The following is a 23,028-nucleotide window of genomic DNA, read 5'->3' on the forward strand; positions in this document are numbered from 1 at the left end:
CTTAATTAGCATTTTGGGGTGCTGCTAATGGCAAAGGGCCACAGCCCATAAAATCTTGGCAGTGCTACAAATGTTTATGTGCCTAAGCACATGCAAGATGATGTATCCCTGCATTTCCTAGATGGGAAAAGCTAAGCCTATTGCATTTCCATACTTAGGCCGCTTCTGCACAGCCCGCGATGGGGGGTTGGGCCGCATGCGTACACCATCACCGCACTCCAACCCTGGAAACAGACCGCGAACTGTCAGAAGAACCGGGAAGGCAGCTCTGCAGGGCGCCACGTCGTAGCTCTGAATGGCCTACCACTGTCTCTGCGGCCGTCCGGCGTGTTGCCGAGGCTTCTGGGACACGCCCCTCACTTGCCTCTGTGCTACCGCTCCGCCGGCAGAGACGGGGGGCATGTCCCCAGGCCTCGGCGACACGCCTGACAGCCGCGGAGACGGTAGGTCGACCGGTCACAGGGGGGAGGGATGGCACGCCGAGCCGCTGCTATTTCTCGCGATGGCAGCGGCTGGAAGTCACCGTTTTCCATAAACACTTAGCTTGGGAAGTTGTAGTCGGAACGGAACAGCGGCTTCGCACCACTTGGGAGGCGCGAGGGCGGCGTGATCATGCGCAGCAGCTACGCTCCAGGTAAAAAACAGCTCCCTGGGGAAGGCGTTTTTGCCGTCCCCAGGGCGCTGTTTATGGCCCGTGCGGAAAGGGTTTTAGTGAGATTGATGAGAAGACAGGAATCATTGGAAAAGACAATAACACTAGGAAAAACTGAAGGCAGCAGGAAAGGGGGAAGAGCCAAGATGAAATGGATTGACTCTGTCAAGGAATCCTCAGTTTGCAAGACCTGAGCAAGACCGACAGGACATTTTGGAGGACACTGATTCACAGGGTCGCCATGAGTTGAAGCGACTTGACGGCACTTAATGCACACATACATTGCATTTATGACAGACACACAAATATGAAAAGCACATGATTGCCAGTGGATGAGGAAAAAAATAAAACAGGAAGGGCCAGGTTTGTTCCTTTCCTCCTGTGGCTTCCTTTGTGTTGCAGTTACGATTGCCGACTCTGGATTGGGAAATTCCTGGAGATTTGGGGGTGGAGCCTGAAGAGATCTGGTTTGGGGATGGGAGAAGACTTCCATAGGGTTGAATGTCATCAAGTCTACCCTCTCAAGCAGCCATGTAGAAATCCTTCTGTTCCCTCATCTTCAGGCCCCTGGGGAGAGGGAACGAGTCTTAAAGCTTTTTAAGTCACTGGCCGGTAGCTACACCCTTCCTAATCCAGCCTTCCAGATGGATGCTGTTTATCTTCCAAATCCCTGTTTTTCTTCTGCAGCCTGGGAGACATGAGGAGAAAGGCCAGAGGATTCTGTTACTTGGCTACTAAGAATGCCGGGAGCTGCTTGCCGCCAGCCAGCGTTGGTGTCTTTTGTGTCTGCTTTCTCCCAGGGTGGGTGTGATTCAGGTTACTTGTCCCCCTCCCAGCTCCCCCTGCAGAAGATTCTTCAGAGCAGAGGCCAGCTGTCCTCACCCCAATTTCCTGCATGATTTAATAAGCTTCTCTCCCATTTGGGATGGAGCAGGACTGGAGGAGGTGGAGGATAAGCCCTTTCAAGTCCCTTTTTTATTTCTTTTGAGCTGGGAAGGATTTAAAACACACGCACAGCTTCTGTTGCCTCCTGTACGGAACACTGTGTACTGCTTTCGGTTGAGCTCCGAGTTGTTATCTGTAGGGCGGTTTCTCTCTGTTTTTCCCTTCATTCCTTCCTTATAATTTAGTGACTGACCTTCAGATAAGTAAAAAGGGAGGGAGGCTGTATATTTACCAGCTTGTCTTTTTATATCTGTGTGTCCAAGGATGGCTGGACTACTTTAATGGGCAGGGAGGGGTCCCGCAGGAAGAAAAAAGTTACCTGCTGTGGGTGTTTGAGGGGGTGACTGTTGACGAGGCTGGGGTTACTGTGCATTTGCAAAATACCCATTATTATGGTATGCACATGCAATGCTTGAAGGGCCGTAGGGAGCTTCTAACCTCCTTTTTTCTGGATGGGCCGAAAACTATCCCATCTTTTTATACGAGTGATGGATGACCAGCTATATCAAGTCTGTCCTACTTTGAAAACTTGCTCTTACCGTCCCTGTCCCACTTTCAGCACTGTGAGCGGAGGGAAGTTTCGTACATGACATAGATTCTTGAGGTCTGAAAGGGGGTTAGGGTTAGGGTTTTCTCTTCATTCTGGAGGGGGCAACCTGAGAGGTTGGTGGCTGAACTGTGTTCTTGTATGATCCTCACGTGGCACTCCTGAAAGGGGGTTAGCGTGGTTGCAAAATCCAGGTTCTTGGAGATTTGGGGATAGAGCCTTGGGACGGGAGGGACCTTGGTGGGAAATAATGCCACAAAGCCCTCTCTCTGAAGCAGCCATCTTCTCCAGGGAAACTGATCTCTTTAGTCTAGACATTGGTTGTAATTCCAGAAGATATCCAGGTCCCCACTGGAGGGGGACAACCTGAGAGGTTGGTGGCTGCACTGTGCCCCTGTATGACCCACAGGTGGCACTCCTGTAGGCCCATGCTAATAAAAGCCCTGTTCTAGATTATCAATGGTGGTGAGTGGTCTTGTTCCCTGAATGCAGTGCTTTAAATACCTTCCTGAGCACTGCAGGCCGGTAGGGCTTCCTGACTTCCTGCTATGGTGGAGTGCTCCCATGGCCAGCTCTCACTGCTAGCCACAGCTCCAAATGACAGAGGGGAAAAAGTTTGCCACCATCTGTAGGCGTTTTCCCACTTTTAAAATGACGTTAATACTCACCGTTTTCGTTTGCTCTAGGACCTTTTTAGCACGGAGTCATGTTCCCCACTGCAGCTTCTGCCCCTTCATCCAATGAGCGCAGCAGCCGCACAGCAGCCAGGCAGGACTCCCCACGATCTGCTCAGGGGGTGTCCTGATTGGCTGCTGCATTGTGCTGCTGCGGGAATTTTTTTAAAATTTTCAACTGGATGAATCAATTCCTGATGAATCCACGACTATTTGTGGACACATCTATGCTTATCTGCACTAAAAACGGTGTGCAGATGTGGATCCCTTGTGTTAAAAATAAAAAAATTAAACCAGCTGCGTGAACATTGCGCACGCCTCAGCCATGCCCCTATTGGACGGGAGGGTCCACGTCACCAAGTGGCGGGAAAATGGAAACCCGGGGTAACCACCTGGCCTTCCCCACTGCCTGGCACTCCACACAGGGTCATCCAAAAGGCACTGTTCCGAACAGCGCCAGAAATGATGCGTGCTGAGGGGACGCGAGAGCGGCGGAGTTGGGGCGGCTGCATTGTCACCACCCCTTCAGTGGGGAGTGCCGCTGGATCTCACGTTACTTGGTGAGAGTAGCATACAACAAACGGTGAGTGGGGAAAAGGCCTGTGTTATCTCTTCTGGGGAAAACCAGGAAGCACCGTTGGGTAACTCTAGGAATTACTGGAAACGCTATGGTTTTACTGTAGAGCTGCTCGATGCAATGTAACGTTGTGACACAGAAGCAAGCATAGCCTGACAACTCTACCGCTGAGCTATTTGACCGTAGGGTTTTTCCCCCTCCTAGTGAGGCTCCTGTGCCTCAAATAGCCGTGTGATGTGCAGGAATTTTTCATGTGATGCTTTCCTTCATCTCTACATCTACAAGTGGAAGATGGGCATGTTCCGAAATAAGGAATCCCTGGACTCCTACAATCTGTTTCCACCTAGGAACAGTAGATTACAGCATTGGATCCTTGCCCCCTGGAGGGAATCCTCTGTTCCTTTTATCATTCCCTATTCTGCTTTGCTCCCTCCCTTTGTTCAGCTAAGCATTTTGCACAAGTTATGTTGTGCTGGGCTTACCATTACAGCGAGGCAGCCTGGCGCAGTGGTACTTGATGGATGTAAGTATCAGTTGGATACCTACTTCTGTGGAATAATATATTTGTAGTTTCCTTCCTTGCAAGGGTTGGGCTAGATGACCCTGGTGGTCCCTTCCAATACTGAGATTAAATAAACTTTAAATAAGGAACAGTTGCTGGGTCTTGGAAAAGTGTGCAGATCTGGTGTCGGTCTGAGCAAACGAGTGGGCGTTAATCACGTTTCTCTGTGTGAACCGCTGAGCTGACCTGTTATTTCAGGTCAGGGTCTCAGATAGCGTTGTGAGAGAGAGAGATTCAGCCTGTGTGTCTTAAGGCTAGAGCAGCTTGCTTTATTTCCCTGTAATGAGATTGGGTTTTTCCCCCAGATTTCCAAGTACCAGTACTCTGAATACAAGAGAACTCTAGAACATGCCAAGTATAGGTGCCTACACTTGTCGTATCCTGATCTGTAAATTATTTACTCCAGCTCCATTGTCCATCTGCATGGGACTTTGCCTTTCTGTCAAGACACAAAGTGCCTTGGATGGTAGGATTCTGCATGGGCTCTCTGATGAATCTTGAGCTGTGGTGCCAGTGAGAATTTCGGCAACTAACCACTTTGTGCCGAATAATACTGGTCCAAGGAAAAAAACCGAGCTTGTCAAAATTATCTTAAAAGGTTCAGTGCATCAACAAAGAGCAAATGCTATAAAACTTTTTAAAAGAAGCATGAACAGGCTTAAAAGATTTAACTCAGCAGCCACTGTTTGTTTGCATGTTTGTGTGTATGTAAAATGCCCTCTAGTCACAGCTGATGTTTGTCAACCCTTCATGGGGTTTTCTAGGCAAGGGACAAACAGAGGTGGTTTGCCATGGCCTGCCACCGTGTCGCAGCCCTGGACTTCCTTGATGGTCTTCCATCCAAGTGCTAAACCGGCATACTATCCAAGATCTGATGAGATCCATCTATCCTGGGCCATCCAGATTGGGGTGAATAGCTACAAGCAACCGACAAAATAGCACTAATCAACAGTCACAGTTAAAACTGGTTAAGTATCCCTCAAAAGCAATAATAAAATTAGCAGTGGTCAAAGCAGTAGCTAGGTATAACATCAAACAACACCAAAGGCAGATGAACAATTAGGCTAAAAGCGTTTGTATTGTCAAAGGCTTTCCTGGCTAGAATCAACTAGCAGTTGTGGGTTTTCAAAGCTGTGTTGCTGTGGGCTGGTGGTTTTTTTCTCCCAACATTTTGTCCACACCTATGGCTGGCATCTTTAGAGGCATGTCACAGTAAGATGTCACAGCAGGTGCCATGGAAAGAAATGCATTTCATCGTAGCCATTTCCCCAGTGGTGGGATTCAAATAATGTAACAACCGGTTCCGGTGATGGGATTCAAAGAATTTTACAACTGGTTGTTTATAAGCACCTTTTTAACAACCGGTTCTGCCAAAGTGGTGGGAACCTACTGAATCCCACCACTGCATTTCCCCCTCAAAACAATTCTGTGAGGGAGGCTACAAGGTCATCCAATGAACCTTTGTGGCAGAATGGATGTTTGAAGCTCCATTCCCAAGATCCTGATCTGATCCTTCAACCAGTGCACCATTTTTAATACCATTTGAAGAATGTCTTGGCAAATCTCTGGGAGGTCAAGACTGGGAAAGATTCATGGAGCTGGGAGTTCCATAATCTGTGGGTCACAACTGGAAAAGCCCCATTCCTTTCACTTGCTTAGCTTGCTTTGGGTACTGCAGAATCCCAGGAGCAAGGACAGGCTGAAGTCGATAAAGGTAGTCCTTGAAGTGTCCTGATCCTAATGATATTCCCCTCAAAAAACATGAAATCAGCAGGCAGTGTAATTGGATCAAGACTGGTGGTATGTGGTTTCCACAGCCAGCTCCTGTTCCAACATTTTTGCATTGGTCGAAGTTTCCGGACATTGTCTGACAGGGATTGTGCCATAGTAATCTAATCTGAATGTTGCTAAAGGATGTTTGCTTTGTGGCTGATAGTTTTCCAAGTTCAAGGTTGACCAAGATCTCTTGTTTCAAGAGATAACCCTTACCCCTGAATGTTGCGGTCTCTTTGAACCTAATGCTCCTTGCCTATCTCCGAACCCTCTGGCACCATGGGATGCTATCTATCCCAGATTCCCTTTATTTTGGAAAAGGTCTAGCATATTCTTGGCAAGGGACAGGCCCATAAAACCAGTCAATATTCACTAACTATAGTCTGTCTCAGAAAAAGATGTTGTAGGGTTGTATATTCCAGAACTCAACATGCCGGTCCTTCTTTTTCATAGCATGCTCCACCTGGGTCCTGGAGCCTACCTAGTCCTGTCCCCCCCTCCATTTGAAAGGTTAAACATGCAAATACATAAACTATAAATGTTCTTGTAACAAAGTACCATGTTCAATAATGTCCAAAATAATGATTTTGACAAAGGTGGCTCATAAAAATGAATGATAATTCTCATATTAATTCTGGACTATATTCTAAAGTTTATACGACATCCTATCCTGCTGAATACAACCGCTTTGAAACTTTTTTCCTTTTTGTGCCAGACCAAAATCCTGAGACTAGCAAAGAGACATTTGCTGACTTTCTTACAGTGACGGAATGGGAGCAGAGAGAGTTCTGAAGAGCTGTGACTATCCCAAGGTCAAGAGGCAGGAATGTAGGAGTTGGGGAATCTGATTCACCAGATAAGAGTCCACCACTCATATGGGGGAGTATGGAATCAAACTCTGTTCTCCAGATTAGAGTCCATCTGCTCTTAACCACCACACTGGCACAAGAAAGGGGAGATGTTACAACAGCATGAAAGGACCTTCATTTGTCCAAGTGCGAAGAAGTGTGAAAGGTTATCTATGAAGTGGACCCCAGTTTCCCACACCCAGCTCAGGGCTTTGTAAGCCTGCTGTCAGCCCAAAGAAGAAACTATCAGTGCTTGCAGTCTGGCGATCTTTGCGGGGGCACCGTTTAGCTTTTCCATCATTGCTGTGGGAAGATAAGAATGCAGGAGATTAGTGTGGGAACTGGGGATTATTGCCTGAAATTTTGATGCCTCTTTATTATTGCTCAGAAGTCGGGGGCATGTTGAGCAACGTGGAGAAGACATGCCGTGAAGCATATGGGATGATCGGCATTGCACCCCTTCCCTTCTGCATTTCAGAATGGGCCATGCAGTGACTTTATTCCTTTGTCATTCTGGAAGGGGCTGGTACGGGCCAGTTTAAACTGGGGTACACTCGTGAGGAGCGAAGTGCTGGTACACACCTGCCTCTCCTGTTGTTTTCATGGAGTGGCAGCATTGAAACATGTTGCTTGTCATGTTATGGGTGTGGCCTTGGGTTGCCAGCCTCCAGGTGATAACTGGAGATCTCCTTGAATTACAACTGACCTCCAGACTATAGAGATCCCTGGAGAGAGTGATTTCTTTGGAGGTTAAACTCTACGACATTATCCCACACTGAAGCCCCTCGCCTTTCCAAAAGCAGTTGTCCCCTGACTCCAAACCTAAATCTCCGGAGATTTCCCAACCCAGAGCAGGGAACTCTAGGCTGCCCTGCCTGTTGGAGCTCTAGTGTTTGTTCACACATGCTTGGTTCACTCCTCTGGTCAACAGGTTTCCACCGTATGTTTCTGAACTAGCAAATAGAGTGGGCAGAAGACATTAGAGAGGCTTGGAGAAAAGCCCCTGTCTGATATGCAAAAAGTTCCACGTTCATATCTTGTTGGAGAATCTCAGGGAGCAGACATTTCAATAGTCTTTTCTGCCTGATCCTTTGAGAGCATGTACTAGTCAGAGAAAGGATTGTGAATTTACAGGTAGAATCTGGCGATCTCTCAGAATTACAGCTAGTTTCTAGGCAACAGTTCCCCTGGAGAAAATGGCTGCTTTTTGGCAATAGGCCTTGTGGATGTACTTCCCACTGCCTCAACCAAGCTCCGCTTTCCCCTAGCCCCGCCCCAAATCCCACCTTCCCCAAGCTCCGCCCCAAGCTCCAGGAATTTTTCAACTTGGAATTGGCAACGCTAATACTAAAAGGTTACAGTGATTGACTATCTACCTTGGTATAGGGTAGAAGGGTTTTGTGTGTACACGCCTATTACTTTCCTGCATGATTTCTGTAGGGTTTGCGGCTCAAAGATGGCCTTCTGAAATTAAGCCTCTGCAGTGGCTAAATTCATCAGTGGTGGTTAGAACCTCAGTGTTCAGAGGCAGTATATCTTTGCATACCAACCACTGGGGGAAACAACAGGAGAGGCTAGGGGGTACCATTGGTCTGATCCTCCCAAGCTCATCTCTGATTGTAGTCCATGAAACGGCGCGTTTGGAAGGTAAAACAGACCTTTCCCCAGATATTTTTTTAAGGAATGACCATTTTGCAACCTTTAGGCTTATTCTTGCCCCTGGCCGGAGCTACCCAAACTGGCACTCATCCAGTCTTTTCTCTGCAGTATAACCAACCCCTTTCTCTCTTGTGAGCCCACTGGCCAGGGCCGTTTAGTTAGAAAAGCAGAGGAACCTTTGGAGGGTGGTGTGTTTGCATGGAATACAAGCTGGGGGAAATCCATTGTCTCCAGTGATGCCGGAGCTTCCGGTCCCGACCTTTTATCTCTGCCATCTGTCTGATCCCTCTTGCTTTCCAGTAAATCTAAGGGGGGGGGGAGGGGACATCATTGGCTCCACGAAGGGATTCTTTTGTTTTAATTTGACAGGCAGACAATGCGAAATGTGCTGATGGGATGGTTCCTATTGACAACAGGGAGGCAAGTGAAAAATGAAATGATTTCCGGGGCCGTTGTTTTCATGCCTTGCATGGATTGTCTGGCTGACCCGTACTGGGTGGACTCTCTGCCTGATCCAGCATGCGTCAGCTGCCTTGGACTGAGTCCCTCAGTTGCTCTTCCTCCTGCAGAATCAGCGGCTCTGACTGGCAGTGGCAGTTCCCCTGGAGAAAATGGCCACTTTAGAGAGTGGAGTTCCTGGTGTTGTACCCATCCCAAAGCCTGCCCTCTCCAGGCCCCACTCCCCAAATCTCCAGGAATTTCCTGCCTGGATCTGACAACCCACATCCACATCCTCTTCAAGTGTACAGCGAAGAATGTAGGAGGAGACTGTGACTTTCCTTTATCACTCCATGTGCCCTCGCGGTGCCGTGTTTCTTGCTATGTGTCAACACATCTGATTTGTTAAGCTAAAGTCTGCCGGGTCCCAGGCTTCCTTAGAAGGAGGCAGCATGGGACCAAGTCTGCTGAAGCGATCCCTGCTGCTACGTGTGACTGGTAAAAAAATAAAATGTTGCACGTGGAGGCGTTAGTCATTGCATGGAGGATTTATGGCCAGCTGGAGTGTTTCCCCGAAGCTACTGGGCTGCCTTGGAAAGGTCGCCTTTTATAACTTCCTTAACAGCTTCTGCTGAAAGCCAGAATGGTGTAGTGGTTAAGAGCAGGGAGACTCTGATCTGGAGAACTGGGTTTGATTCCCTGCTCTTCCACATGAGTGGAGTATGTATGTATGAATGTATAAAAGGGACTGGTAGCATTCTGGTCTCTCTCTGTGGGATAATTTTTTTTTGTATATATAACAATTTTCTCTCACATAAAACAAACAAAACATACAGACATAACCAACACAACCCACTACACATCATATAATGACTTCCAGCTATCTTGACTTTGCTTAAAAGTTAACTCTAGGTTCATACATATAATTAAGACATTAATTCCATAGTTATTTCTTAAGTGTATTCTACTGTTTACCAGTTACTTAACCTTGGTGGAGAGGTCAGGCGTGCTCTGGGGCACTGTGTGTTTTCTTCTATTCTGAGCCAATAGCTCCTCTCTTTCCCTTCATTAACATTCACCACATTGAAGCATTTTGATCACACTGCTGCAACCAGGGTTAGCTTTTAGCCTGAGCTTAAAGCCAGGGATTGCAATGCGAATAGCTGACCGTGTTTAATATTAACCACCAGTTAGGGCCAATCCAAACTGCATGCTACACTGTCACGTTGGCAAGTAAATAGTGGGAAAGGAATTCACAAGCCGATGACTTGCTTACGCAGTCGCTTAACCATGGGTCAGACTTGCACTGGGTGGAGAAATGGCAGGAAAAGTGACAGCCCCCAGGAGGCAGGCTCAGGGTGGCACCACGCATGATAATTTCTCTTTTGCCATTGCTCCCTTTGAAAGCTGGTTGGAAAACAGCACCAGGGTGGCTTCGAGAGCAGTCAGCCAGATGCACCCTAGCGCCAGCACACTTATAATGCTGCAGGGCTCTTGTCGGAGCAAGTTTTCTCAAAGACACTGATATGTGCAATTGTCCTGCTTGACATCATTTGGGCACCATGGCTTGTCCGTCTCACCGTGACTGAAAGGCACTTGTTTGTGGGTAGGATGTGAGGCAGAGGCCAGAAGATCAATGAGCCGTGATAAGGTATGCGGGAGATATTATTGGTCTGTCATGCCTGGGGCGTGCTCTAAATTGAAGCCGTTCAAGATTGAGTGTGCTAGAGCTCCTTCTAGGATGGGAGATTCAAAGAAAGCCAGGTCGGATCCACATGTTTTAGGCAGGGTTGCGTATGTGTTTTGGTGATTTGCACATTCCCCCAAAACACCTGTCTTTGTCCCTGTGGTCTCAATCAGATTGACAATATTATGCTTTATACTTCTCTTTCTATGTGCCCATCCACCATAAATTGCTGAAACAAGTTCTAGTAATTTTTTCTGACTCGGATGAGGAATGCGTTACCTTTTTATTAGTTGATGCTATTCCATTTAGTACCTAGTAGTACCTATTAATTAATTAGTCCCTATCAGTTCTGCAAGAATTCTAGCCAGATTGTAATATTGTAACATTTATGAACTGATGTTTTATTGTATAAGGGTTTTTTTTGTAATCTGTTTGTAATGTGTTTGTTCTAACTGTTTGTAATACGCATTATGTGTTAGATATGTTTTTAATGATGTTAGGGCCTGTGGCTACAACGGTAAATGAATGACTGATTAGCAGATCCCATTGATCATCCATGACTGCTGAACCCTGGGGCAGGGTCTATTCAGCACTGTTTTAGCCATTAACAAAAGTCAGTTAATAAAGCGAGTTGTGGCTGCCCTAATGGGTTTGCCACTAAAGGGTTGGAGGTGGTTTGTCTTTTTTTGCCTGCTCCTACATCACACTGTGGGGAATCCTTGGAGATCTCCCATCCAAATACTATATTCTTTCTCACCAAAAGAAAAAAAAACCAAAATTCTAACTTCACTCACCATATGCTGGACCGTCTTTGTTTTAAAATGCTCTGTTTGGGACTTTGTGCCTACCTAGTTCTGTTAGAATAGACAGTCAGGGCTGAGAATGTTCGACCAGCCCAAGATCACCCAGCAGCTTCCATGGCATGAGTGGGGTCTCGAACCTGGATTTCCCAGGTCCCGGTCTGACACCTTAACCACTGCACCACGCTTCAGAATACTCTAAAGCATTTTATGCTCATGTGCCTTTCAATCATTAGTCTTCGTATCTCAAAATGGGAAGAGTTTCCTGGAAGGCTCAGATGAAATGCAGTGAACAGATGGCATCTGTCACTGTGTGGCCTCCCTGATGGCATCTTAATATAAATGTTGGGAGGAGTTTGGAGGGATTCTCTTCGACTTGCTCAGTAGTTTTGTTTCTGAGAGTCTCTTGTTTAATTCCATGGGTTTTCTCTGGGATTAGCAAGATGTCTTCAACTCTGAATGGGACCAAAAGCCAGGATAATAATAATTTTAAAAAAAGAAGACGCTGGTTCTCCTTGCTGATTCAAGGAGAATGAAAGGGAAAAGGTCCATCATCTCCAGCTTCTGGTGGGCCCTGCTCTGGGTTTTGATGCCTGGTATCTTCAGGGCCACTTAGCCTGCCTTACATCATCCCTGATTTTCGTGGCACTTCATTAGTTGCCACGAAACCGCACTTATCTTTTGCTGATCTTTAAAATGGCACTTATCTTTTGGAGATTGGCCTGGAAAGCAGTGTTGGACTTGTAGGGCTGCCAAATTGTGATTATAAAAATTACCGGTCGGCCACAGAGCTGTGATCTGGCCTGAAATGGTCAGGGGGCGGAGCCTGATGGGTTTGGACTCATTAGTGGGTAGTGTATAGATAGAAGATAATGCTATACAGTCAATACCCCAATCGTCATTGGGAAGACTTGCTTTATTCAAGAACCTGCCTGAAGACAAACGTCAAGCGAACAAGTCTAGGTGGTGGCTTGTGATCTCCTGGAGCTACAACAGAACTGCAGGCTAAAGGGATCACTTCTTATGCAAAAAATGGCTTTCTGGAGAGGGGTGTAACTTCTATGGTGTTATTCTTTGCTGAAGTCCCTCCACCCCCCATATTTCCCCCTCCACAGACTCCACCCCCAAATCTCAACCACTTTCTCAACCTGGAGTTGGAAACTACGGATACTGAACAGGCAGCTATAGCAGGGGCAGGGGCAATCTCTTGTTCTAGATCCTTTGATGCTGTCTCAGAGTTCAGTTGTGTGGGGCAAATGGGAGTTCAGTAGCATACATGTCTGAATGCAGTGATCAGAGACTCCAGGACACTTTCATGGGGAGAGTATATCTGGAGAGCGTTTGCCGTGATTCCTAATAACATTTTGAGAAATAAATCAAGGTCCCTCAGGAAATTGCATCATTTCCCTTGAAACTGGGCGCAGGGGTTAAACGGGTGCTACCGTGTGAAAAGCAAAACTGAATATCGGACATTTTGACTGGTACAGGTTTTGTTCAGACCTAACGGGAAGCCACGGTTACTTTCAGCTACGGATAATGTCTGAAACGACAATGATCTCCAAATGGGTTTGCCTTAGTTCTGGCCAGTTATCTCTGCGGTAGGGAGCATGTGTGGATGGCGCTGGGCACCGAACCAGGAGTAAACCAGAATGTCTGCATTCATACATCATAGGGTTGACTGGCCTTCAGGTGGGCCTAGGGGTTCTCCTGGAATTATAACTGGTCTCCAAACTACAGAGATCAATTCCCCAGGAGAAAATGGCAGCTTCACCGATTGTGGACTCTGGCCATTCTACTCCTCCCCATCCCAACCTGTTCCTCCTTCCCGGGCACCCCGCCCCCAATCTCCAGAAATTTCCTGAACCAGTTGACAACACTATCAAAACACATCTTCTATCACGCTTCTATTTAACCATATTCTGAACAACAATGTAAAGAAAAACACATCCTTCTAAGTAACCGCTTTGACCATTTTGCCCAGCAATGATTAAATCAGGGTACAAGTTTATGAAAATTCAAATGTTGAGGCCAGCTGAACTTTTTCACTGCCTGGGTGTGTATGTGAGTGGAGTTTCCTTCTTTGGAGGTCTTTAAGCGGAGGCTGGATGAACATCTGTCAGGAGTGCCTTGATTGTGTGTTCCTGCATGGCAGGGGGTTGGAGTGGATGGCCCTTGTGGCCTCTTCCAACTCTGTGATTGTCTGATTCTGAGCCTTGCTTCCGGACAAGCAGGGCCTTTGCAGTCCTGCTGTTTCTTACCTGCCGCTTGTTTATTTTCACAGGCTGCAGAGTCTTGGCTGTTGAGCTGACATCTGTCAACACACAACCTGTGGTGCAGGAATTTCAGCGTAAGTGATGGACGGAAAGAGGGTGGGTGGAGAGGGAGATCTTTTCCAGACTTGGTCTGTGTAGCTTCAAAGATGGGATCTGGGATCCGGCAAGGGCTATTCTTTGGCCTCTTGAGTTTTAACTGGAAGGTGAACTGTTTCTTTGGAATAGGAACAGTGTTTTCAGCAGTATTTCTGCACAAAAATCAAAATTAATTGCATGAGATTGTCATGTAATTGACTGATGATCTTTTAATGAAATGTGTGTAAAAGCACATATAAGAAACATTGTGGTTCTTTTTTTTAAAGCGTGTTTTGTGTATGCTGGGGATGACCTCGTTCTCTCGCACATGGGAGGAAATGCTTCTTCAGACCTAGCGCTTGCCAACTTAAGCATTTGTTTTGTTTTGAAACCCTTTAGGCCCCTTGCCACGCAATTTGGAGTCCTTATGGTGACAAACATCAAAATTTTCCAGACCATTAAAAGGATTGAAAACACATAAATATTAAAGACAACGAAATAAAACATGAACATTTTTTGAGTTAATCTATCAATGAACTATTGCAGACCTTTATAATTATTTCTAAAATAATCCTCCCAAGCCAGATGGCTGATGGGATTCTTGTCATACCCACTCCATGTTCCCTCCGGGTATGACAGCTGCAGAGTCCTCTCTGCCTTGGGCTTGCCAAGCTCCAGGTGGAGCCTGGAGATCTTCTGCTGTTTTCAGGCAACAGAGATCAGTACACCTGGAGAAAATGGCTTCTCTTCAACCTCCACTTTCCTCTAGCCTCACCCCTAAAATGACAACAGCTGGTAATCTAGACCTGGCAACTGTATCCCACTGTCACCTTGAAGAACTGCAGTGATCCAGTGATTTGTGTAACTGCTACAATTTGCTTGAACAGCTCTGCCTTCCTCATGCACCTACGTTGGGCTTGCAGGGAACCCTTGTGATGAACCAGGCAATGTTGACACGTGGTTCTGGGTATTTCTTCTCACTCTGATCCCTCCTCGTCCTTCCATCAGCTTCTGTAGAACTCCTTTTTGTTTGCAAGGTGGATGGAAGGCAACTTTCCTCCCTGTCACACTGCCAGAAAGCAGGGGGTGGGACTTACCCTGCACTGCTGCTCGAGAAAATAGGGGGAGGCAGAGGCACGGGCCACATGACCCCCTTAGAGCAGCATCATTAGAGGCCAGCCGGCGCAGTGGCATTGGGATGAGAGATGGGCTGGGGGCAGAGTCATGGGCCATAAACTGCCATCCAAGCCGTGTACTTGGCCTCTTTGGCTCCTGCCCCGGGAAGCCTTTTCCACCCACCTTCCCTTTATTGCATAATTTGCTAACCAGGTTTTGTTCACATTATTCTTCATCACAGCTTGGTGGGTTACGCATTGGAGAAGGGGAGTGGGAGTCTTTGTGGGAGCCTGCCTTCCCATTAGCAGAGGGACCCCTCAAAAGGCCTTGGGGGTGGGACAGGCCTTATGACTGGGAGCCCAGGAGGGGGCTACCGGGTGGCCTGGAGCCCAGGAGGGGGCTACCGGGTGGCCTGCACCCCAAGCCAGTGGGAGGAGATCCATTTAGCAGCCAGTATCCATTTGGCTTCTGCCAAACATTCGGGCTGGTGGAAATTGTGTGCTGGCCAAGGCCAGGATCCGTCACCTATGCTGCACCACTGCTCCTGTTAACCTGTAATTCAACAAACTAGCAGTGACCTTTTTCACTACCACAAAAAAAGGCTGAATGTGTTTGTGTGTTATTTGGGAATGCCTCCCTGCCACCTCCCTCCCTCCCTTCCCTCCTGGACCCGGCAAAGCTGAATCAACATCAGGGCACCCTTTTCCATTTGCAACATGGGTTTTTTGGTGTTTGTTATTGCTACAGGTGCTGACCTTTCCTGCATCATTTCCTCCACCAAGACCCCCAGCCCCAGGATTGAGTGGAAGAAAATCGTAGGCAAGGACACTACCTATGTCTATTACGATAATAAGATGCAAGGTAGGAAACTTTTTGTCTTTCTTTTTGGGGTCGAAGATCTGACTGGGGGGAACAAACGCTACGTTATTTAATTTTCTTTGTGTTGGAGGATGGATATGCCTCCTGTCAGCAGAGCAGCAATCAATCTGAAGCCTCAAAACGTATTAAAAGCATAACATTATCTCTAAAGCAATCTATTAGTGGTGGAATGGGTTGTCAAGTCGCAGCTGGCTTAGGGCGACTTCATAGGGTTGACTTAGGGTGACTTCATAGGCTGAACTGAGGTGGTTTGCCCTTACTGCCTCTGTGTAGCAATCCTGGACTTCCTTGGTGGTTTCCCATTCCAAGTACTAACCAGGGACAACCTTGCTTAGCTTCTGAGATCAGACAAGATCGGGCGTGTTCAGGGGTGTGTGACTGTAGGAAAAAAAAAATCTGTGTATCTTAAGTACCATGAAGTCACTTTTGACTCATGGCAACCCGATGGAACAGCATGTCAAAAACTACTGACAAGTGAAACAGGGAGGAAGTGGCCAGGTCTAGTACACAGCAGCTAATAGAGGAGGAGCAGAAATCAGCTTCCTGCCTTGTTCATCAAAACAGAAAGTGGACTTGTTTTTTAGCTGCCACTGATAACTGGGCACCTTTTAGTTTTGTACCCTTTCTCGAGTAATGTTGACAGTAGAATCTAGGAGGGCTGAGCAGGTCTTCCGGTGAGTAGGCAGGGCACATGCAGATTGAACCATCCACATATCCCTTCTTTCTTTCCTTAGGAGACTGGGGGAACCGGGCACAGCTTCAGGGCAGGACGTCGCTTGTCATTCACAATGTGACCCGTGCTGATAAAGGCATTTACCGGTGTGAGGTGGTGGCCCCCGACGATGTAAATATTGGAGCGGAGATCAATGTCAACCTGACCGTTCATGGTATATTCCCAGACATCCTTACAATGTACAAACATGACCATGCCTTGCTTCCTTCTCCAGTGTGTTCTTGGCCCGTGAGAAGCTGATGATTGATGGAAACATGAGGTCAGACTCTTGAGCCCATTCACCTAATGGCCTTTCTGGCAATGGGTTGAGTGTCTCAGGCAGTGGTCTCTTCCAGCCCTGATACTTGAAATCCTTACTTCCCAAGCAAACAAAACCTCTAAGAAAGGGGTGACGAACTCATTTGTTATGAGGGTCAGTTATGAGATAAATGTGATTTGGTTGAGCCAGACCTTGTGTGGGGTGGCTGTCACAGATGGCCCCAGAACAGCACTGGTGTGTGTGTGTTTGTGCCTGGACCGGTGAGCATAGACAAGTGAACCCACAACGGTGTGGGGTGGCTTATCAGGCCCGCAAGTCAGCTGAGGCAACCCCCCTCCCGACACATACATACTGAAGTGAAGCTGCGGCAATCTTTTTGTGGCTTGCTCTGCCTCCGGTGGCGGCCATTTTGCTTCTGTGCCCATCTTGCCATGTCTGAATTGTAAACATACCCATAGGTTCAAAAAACCTGAGGAGCCTCCTGTAAGGGATGCCAAAGGAGTCTGACTGACATGCTTCCCCTACAGTGAAACCAGTGGCTCCCAAGTGCCGAGTGCCCCCGTCTGTGCCTGTGGGCAAATCTGCCACCCTCCACTGCCAGGAGAAGGAAGGCTTCCCAGAACCGACTTACAGCTGGTACCGCAACGCCGACTCTTTGCCGTCCGACTCCAGATCTAACCCCAAGTTCCAGAACTCTTCTTTCAGTGTGAACTCAAAAACAGGTACTCTGGTAAGTCTTAGTAGGGAAAGGAGAGAGCAGATGGGTGGATGGTCCAGCCTTTGAGCAGTTTGGTATTAGATCTCCTCCGTCTCTCCTGCGCACAATTAGTTACCAACAATGTAGGTCCTAAGGAAGGTTACACTGCTCTAAAGCCCATTCATTTCAATTGATCTAGATTGGAGTCACTCGCATAGGATTGAACTGTAAGAGTATAATTTTAAGCAGAATGCATTAATTGGCATGCATGGAAGTCAGTGGGCTTAGAAGACTCTAACTGCTTAGGATGAAGCAGTGAAGAAGAGTTTGGATTTATTCTTTGCCTTTCTTTTATGGAGACTCGGGGCGGCTTACAAACTCCTTCTTTTCCTCTCTCCACAATGGACACCTTGTGAGACAGGTGGGGCTGAGAGAGTTTGGAGAGAACTGTGACCGGCCCAAGGTCACCCAGCAGGCTTCATGTGGAGGAGCAGAGAAACAATTCCGGTTCTCCAAATTGGAGTCCGTTGCTCTTAACCACTACACCATGCTGGCTCTCTGTATGACAATTTAAGATGCCTAACAGAGCGGCCTTGTGCAAAGACAGTCCATTCTGGTTCTGCCCAGGATTGCTCTACTAAGTTGCCTTGAATTCCATTAAATAAATTTAGTAGAGCGAACAACCCATTTGACCTGAATCTTCGGCCCATCAGTTGCCGTTTTGATGGCTGGGAGGAGAGAGAATCCCTCCTCCTCCATTCATTCTCTCCACCCTAGTGATTAATTTGATACCCCTCTGCACAAGATGAGAGAGGAATAAGGAACATGGTCTCGAACTTTGCCCCCATCAAATATGCCCCTTTAGTAGTACTTGACAAGCTCTTCACTGGCTGTCATCTCTGCCAACTTTTTGGAGAAAGAGTTTTCCAGGCGGGTTGTCTGCCAACAGAAAATTAGTTACTGGCTCCTCTGTGGACTTGTGCCTTCATTATTTATAGGAATTAATGGTTACTGTGATGACTCACCAGAGGAATGTACTTTGCATTCCGAATCAGGATTTTTAAAGAAAATCTTCTCCCTCTAGTAGGTCTGACACCCATTTACACACTCAGAAAAGCTGTTTGCTTCAGCCCTCTTGGGACTGTTCTACTTCAGAGGATGAAACGGCATGTTTGAAAACTGTGCATGTAGAAAGCCAGCATAGTGTAGTGGGTTCATGCCTTTGAGAGTACCAGGTTTGATTCCCTACTCCTCTACATGGGTAGCAGACTTTTATCTGGTGAACCAGATTTGTTTCTCCACTCCTGCATTCCTCCTGGGTGACCTTGGGCTTGTCACAGTTCTTAGGAACTTTCTCAGCCGCATCAACCTCACAAGGTGTCTGTTGGGGGGAAAGGAAAGAGTTTGCAAGCTGCCTTGAGTCTCCTTACAGGAGAGAACTTTTCTTCTTGTTCTTTGTTGAGAGGGGTTGTTTGGTCTCCCTTATTCTGTAGCAGTAAATCCCTCTCTTGATACTAGACACATGCAATGCTTAAGAGAAACACAAACTTTTGATATTACTGTTCACACAGATCTTCACAGAGGTACACAAAGGAGACACGGGCCGTTACTACTGCATAGCGACCAACAACGTGGGCTCTGCCAAGTGTGAAGAACAGCAGATGGAAGTCTGTAAGTGGCTTGGCTGCACACCGGACAGGGGTTTTCTCCAAAGTGAAAAATATATTGTCCCTCTGTTGATAATTCCTAATTTCCAGCTGTACCCCTTCTGATTCATAGGCATCAGGCACAATCAATTTTTAATCCCTTAAACATGGTAAAATCTTTGTGCATAGAAAACTAGCACACACAAACACACATACATAATGCCTTTCTACTGTTCACCTTTCATTTCATTGTTCTTGAAATTCCATTTATGTTGAAATTCATGGTTAGATCTTTTATCGAGCAAGATCCTTAGTTTAGACATCATTGCAAAATCCTGGCAAGGACCGTTGTTGGCGGTGTCATTTCATGTGACCAGCTGCAGTGGCCACTTCTAACTTGACAGAAAGTCTGATTAAAAAGGGGAGCAAAGTTCTAGGTGGTGCTTTTGGGGAAATCCTCCGTGGGCCACCACTGAGCCTGAATCTCTTGCACTTGGTTGCAGAGTCACAGACTACATTCAGAGTTCTGGTTTGTGGATGGGGTTGTGAAGCTGGGAGGACCGGCTTTGCGTCCTGCAGGGTCCAGATGTTGATCCCGTCTTTGTTCCTCTAGATGACCTGAACATTGCCGGAATCATTGGAGGTGTCTTGGTGGTCCTTGCGGTCTTGTTGTTGACCACCGTGGGAATCTGCTGTGCCTACAGGAAAGGGTTCTTCGTAAACAACAAACAGAATGGGAACAGGTAACTGCTGCATTGGCAGATATCGCCTTTGGGAATCTATCCAGGCAAGGTGGGAATTATAGAATCATAGAGTTGGAAAAGACCTCGAGGGCCATCGTCCAACTCCGTGCAATGCAGGAACACACAATCAAAGCACTCCTGACAGATGGCCATCCAGCCTCTCTTTAAAAACTTCCAAAGAAGGCGACTCCATCACACTCCGAGGTAGTACATTCCACTCTCAAACAGGCATTACTATATGGAAGTTTTTCCTGATGTTTAGGTGAATCTCTTTTCCTTCACCGTGAACCCATTACTCCTGGTCCTAGTCTCTGGAGCAGCAGAAAACAAGCTTACTCCCTCACCAACATGACATCCCTTCAGATATCTAAACATGGATATCATGTCACCTCTTCACCTTCTCTTCACCAAACTAAACATCCCCAGCATCCTAAGTTTCTCCTTGAAGGGCATGGATTCCAGACCTTTTACCATTTTGGTTGCCCTCCTCTGGACCCGTTCCAGCTTCTCAATATCCTTCTTGAATTGTGGTGCCCAGAGCTGAACACACATGACTGATGTAATCTAGATTTGAGTCTACACGTGCCTTAGAAACCGACCAGATTTTCCGGGTACGAGAGACAAAGCTCCCTCTGTCTAATCTATATACTAATTTAAGACTGGATTAGACCTTAGTCTAAATTCTGTTCTGTTTATTTCCAGTCATTTGACCAGCTAATTTAGGCTAGAGTATTTCACTGACTATGATGACCTTGGTTGACATAATGAGAAGGGAATTTTCCTGACAAATTCCACATTTAGTTAAATCAAGGAGCTGGCAAGCCAAGTGATGGGACGTTTAAAACGAAATGGCAGATAAATTTTGTACAGTCAAAATCCTAACAAGGGGGCATTTCAAGCGGTTGTCACCCAGAGTCAGTCTGTCTGTCAATCTTTATTTCATGCCATAAGCTTACAGAAGCAGAACAAATGTTAATTAATTACCTAAAATGACAACTCTACAAATATTGTTCAACCCAGGAAGTCAGACAGTAAAGAGGCTTAGAGGTTATCAGAATCAATTACAAAGAAGACCTTATCTCAGCCAACATGGTGCTGATAGTCACCAGAAGACCTTGGGCCAGTCCTTTGCTCTTAGCCTACCTGACAAGGGCGTTGTGAAGGTTCAAAGGGGGAAAGGAAGGCTATGCATGGTGCACTGAATGTCTGGAAGGAAGGGTGTATGTGAAAAGAAGACGGATATAGATAGACAGAAGCAAGGCTCCACTGTCTTCAGTTCAGATGGAGGGAAACAGGGAAGGATCCCCATCCCTGCCAGACTTACTAGCCGCTTTTTTGTGGTCTGAAGTCAGTGCTCAACTTATTCTCAGCTCCTTTTACAATTCTGAAGGACAGGTGTTCTCTTAAAAATTCCATTCTTTTTTTTACAAAACACAGGACTGGTGCCAATTTCTCACCTAGAACAGCCTTTGTGAGAAACGAGGCTCCTTGAACAGTCACCGTCTCTCCACCGAAGCTACCTCACAGGGTTGTTGTGAGGATAAAATGGAGGAGAGGCGAGTGGTGTAAACTGCCTTGGGTCCCCATTGGGGGGAAAGGCGAGGTATAAAGGCATAATGGGTGGGCCCCGTGAAATGAGGCAGGAGATGCCAGCCCTGCATCTGTGCTCACCTTCGCATGAGAGTTCTTGTCGCACATTGATGTGGTCAGACACACTGTATTCCAGACTCCGCTTCTCGGTGGGGTTCTTCACATGCTGGGTTTGAGTTTCTCAGTGACAAGAGCTTGCCAGGACATAAACTCTTGCCTAAATGGCACCCTGCCTTTCCACATGTTGGGTTTCATCCCGTTCCACCGGCTATTTGGGATGATACTGAGCCCTGCTGTTTTCCTCTGAGCAGCCTGAACCCTGACATGGAACAGGGGGAAGGGGAGGCAACTCAAAATTAGCCACATCAGGAAATGACACCCCAGGAAAAGGAAGACAACCGACCGGTGGCCAGAGAAAGATAAGTCCCCATCCCAGTTGTCACACTGTGGCCAGTTTCCGAGCTGCCAGCCTTAGTCAGAAGGAGAAAAAGAGAGCGATAAAGAGGCAGCCCTGCACCCTGGGACAGGCCAATTTGTTTGTAACACCAGAGCACTTTCTGGGCACAGAGAGCCAACAATGGAAGTGTAATTCACACTTCCTCCATTTCTCAAATGGTTTTTTTCCCTGCAGATGTTTTCTGATGTATTGGAGGAAGTCCATATGGGAATAGGCCGGTGTGGTCCCTTGCAGTAATTACTTGCAGTGTCATCTGGCTTTTACTGCATTGTCTTATTCCTCGTAATCCCGCATGCTGCATTGCTCACAATTAGGGCTGCCAACCTCCAGGTAGTGCCTGGAGATCTCAGACCATTAAGTTGATCTCCAGGATCATGATTCAGTGAGCTAGACCCACCTTCCCACCTTCCTAGACCCACCTTCCTAGACCCACCTTCTCTCTCTGTGAGATGCCATTTTCTACTCTCAGGCAGGAAAGTTGGAGATTTATTTGTTTGTTTGTTTGTTTGTTTATTTATTTACGGCACTTGTCTACTTTTCTCCTCAAAGAGACCCAAAGTGGCTTGCAGGACCCCCCCCCCTGCAGTTTTTCAAATAATACAGTTAAACAGTAAAAACAAACAAATGAAACTGGTGCTAGGCTGATCAAAACCATCTCAGGTAGGTCTCAGGCTGCAAAACGTGAGCTGAGGCCTCACAACTCACTCCCATGTTGTTTAAGTACCTGCCAGGAGGTGGGGACAAACTCAGCCCATCTGTAATTCAGCTGTTGGTATCTGGCTGCCAGCAAAAATAATCCTGTAAAGGTGGAGGAGCCTTTAAAAAGGTCTCTTTTAGCTGCAGTCTCAAGTGGTCTCTTCTCTGCCGCTGGGACTATGCCATCTCCTTTTTTTCTGAGTTTCTTGGAGGCCAGATAGATGGAAGAATAAAAAATGGGAGTCCAGCAGCAAGGAAAGTTTGAGAATTGGTGGTATAACTAAACAGGAGTGGTTAAGGTGCCGCTGGACTCCCGTTGATAGTAGCAACCACAGAGTGATGTGATCACTATTCCGGTCTTATAACAAACAGCCACCTTTCCCTGCCACCCAGTAAATTTTGTCTTCCCTTGTTCCAGCTATAAGACACCAAGCAAGCCAGATGGCGTGAACTACATCTGCACAGATGAAGAGGTAAGGGGGGCCTTTCAGGGCTGGAGATCGATAGATACATTGAAAAAATAAATGAATAAGAAGGGGGGTTAGGTGCACATGTTTGCCCCAAATTAGCTGAAACAGGCAGCTTTGAAAGTAGGGGCGGGTGTTGGAAAGGGGCATGGCCAGACGGTAGAATGATATCTGGCTAGTGAAGAAAGGGAAATACCAAGAGTTAGCTTAGAGGCCCACATATCCACGGTTCAGT

The 23,028-nt window shown here is 46.9% G+C and overlaps 1 protein-coding gene across 1 annotated transcript in view; it reads left to right on the forward strand.

The window, feature by feature from the left end:
• The window catches only part of JAM3 (junctional adhesion molecule 3), a 38,512-nt gene that overhangs the window by 11,551 nt on the left and 3,933 nt on the right, over positions 1-23,028 (forward strand). Inside the window, exons 2-8 of the mRNA XM_048512803.1 lie at positions 13,444-13,509; positions 15,374-15,487; positions 16,240-16,392; positions 17,025-17,227; positions 18,766-18,865; positions 19,454-19,583; positions 22,745-22,799. Coding sequence (XP_048368760.1) covers positions 13,444-13,509; positions 15,374-15,487; positions 16,240-16,392; positions 17,025-17,227; positions 18,766-18,865; positions 19,454-19,583; positions 22,745-22,799 — 821 coding nt within the window. The remainder of the gene's footprint in view (positions 1-13,443; positions 13,510-15,373; positions 15,488-16,239; positions 16,393-17,024; positions 17,228-18,765; positions 18,866-19,453; positions 19,584-22,744; positions 22,800-23,028) is intronic.

Source organism: Sphaerodactylus townsendi, linkage group LG12 (assembly GCF_021028975.2).
Source record: "Sphaerodactylus townsendi isolate TG3544 linkage group LG12, MPM_Stown_v2.3, whole genome shotgun sequence".
Lineage (NCBI taxonomy): Eukaryota > Metazoa > Chordata > Lepidosauria > Squamata > Sphaerodactylidae > Sphaerodactylus > Sphaerodactylus townsendi.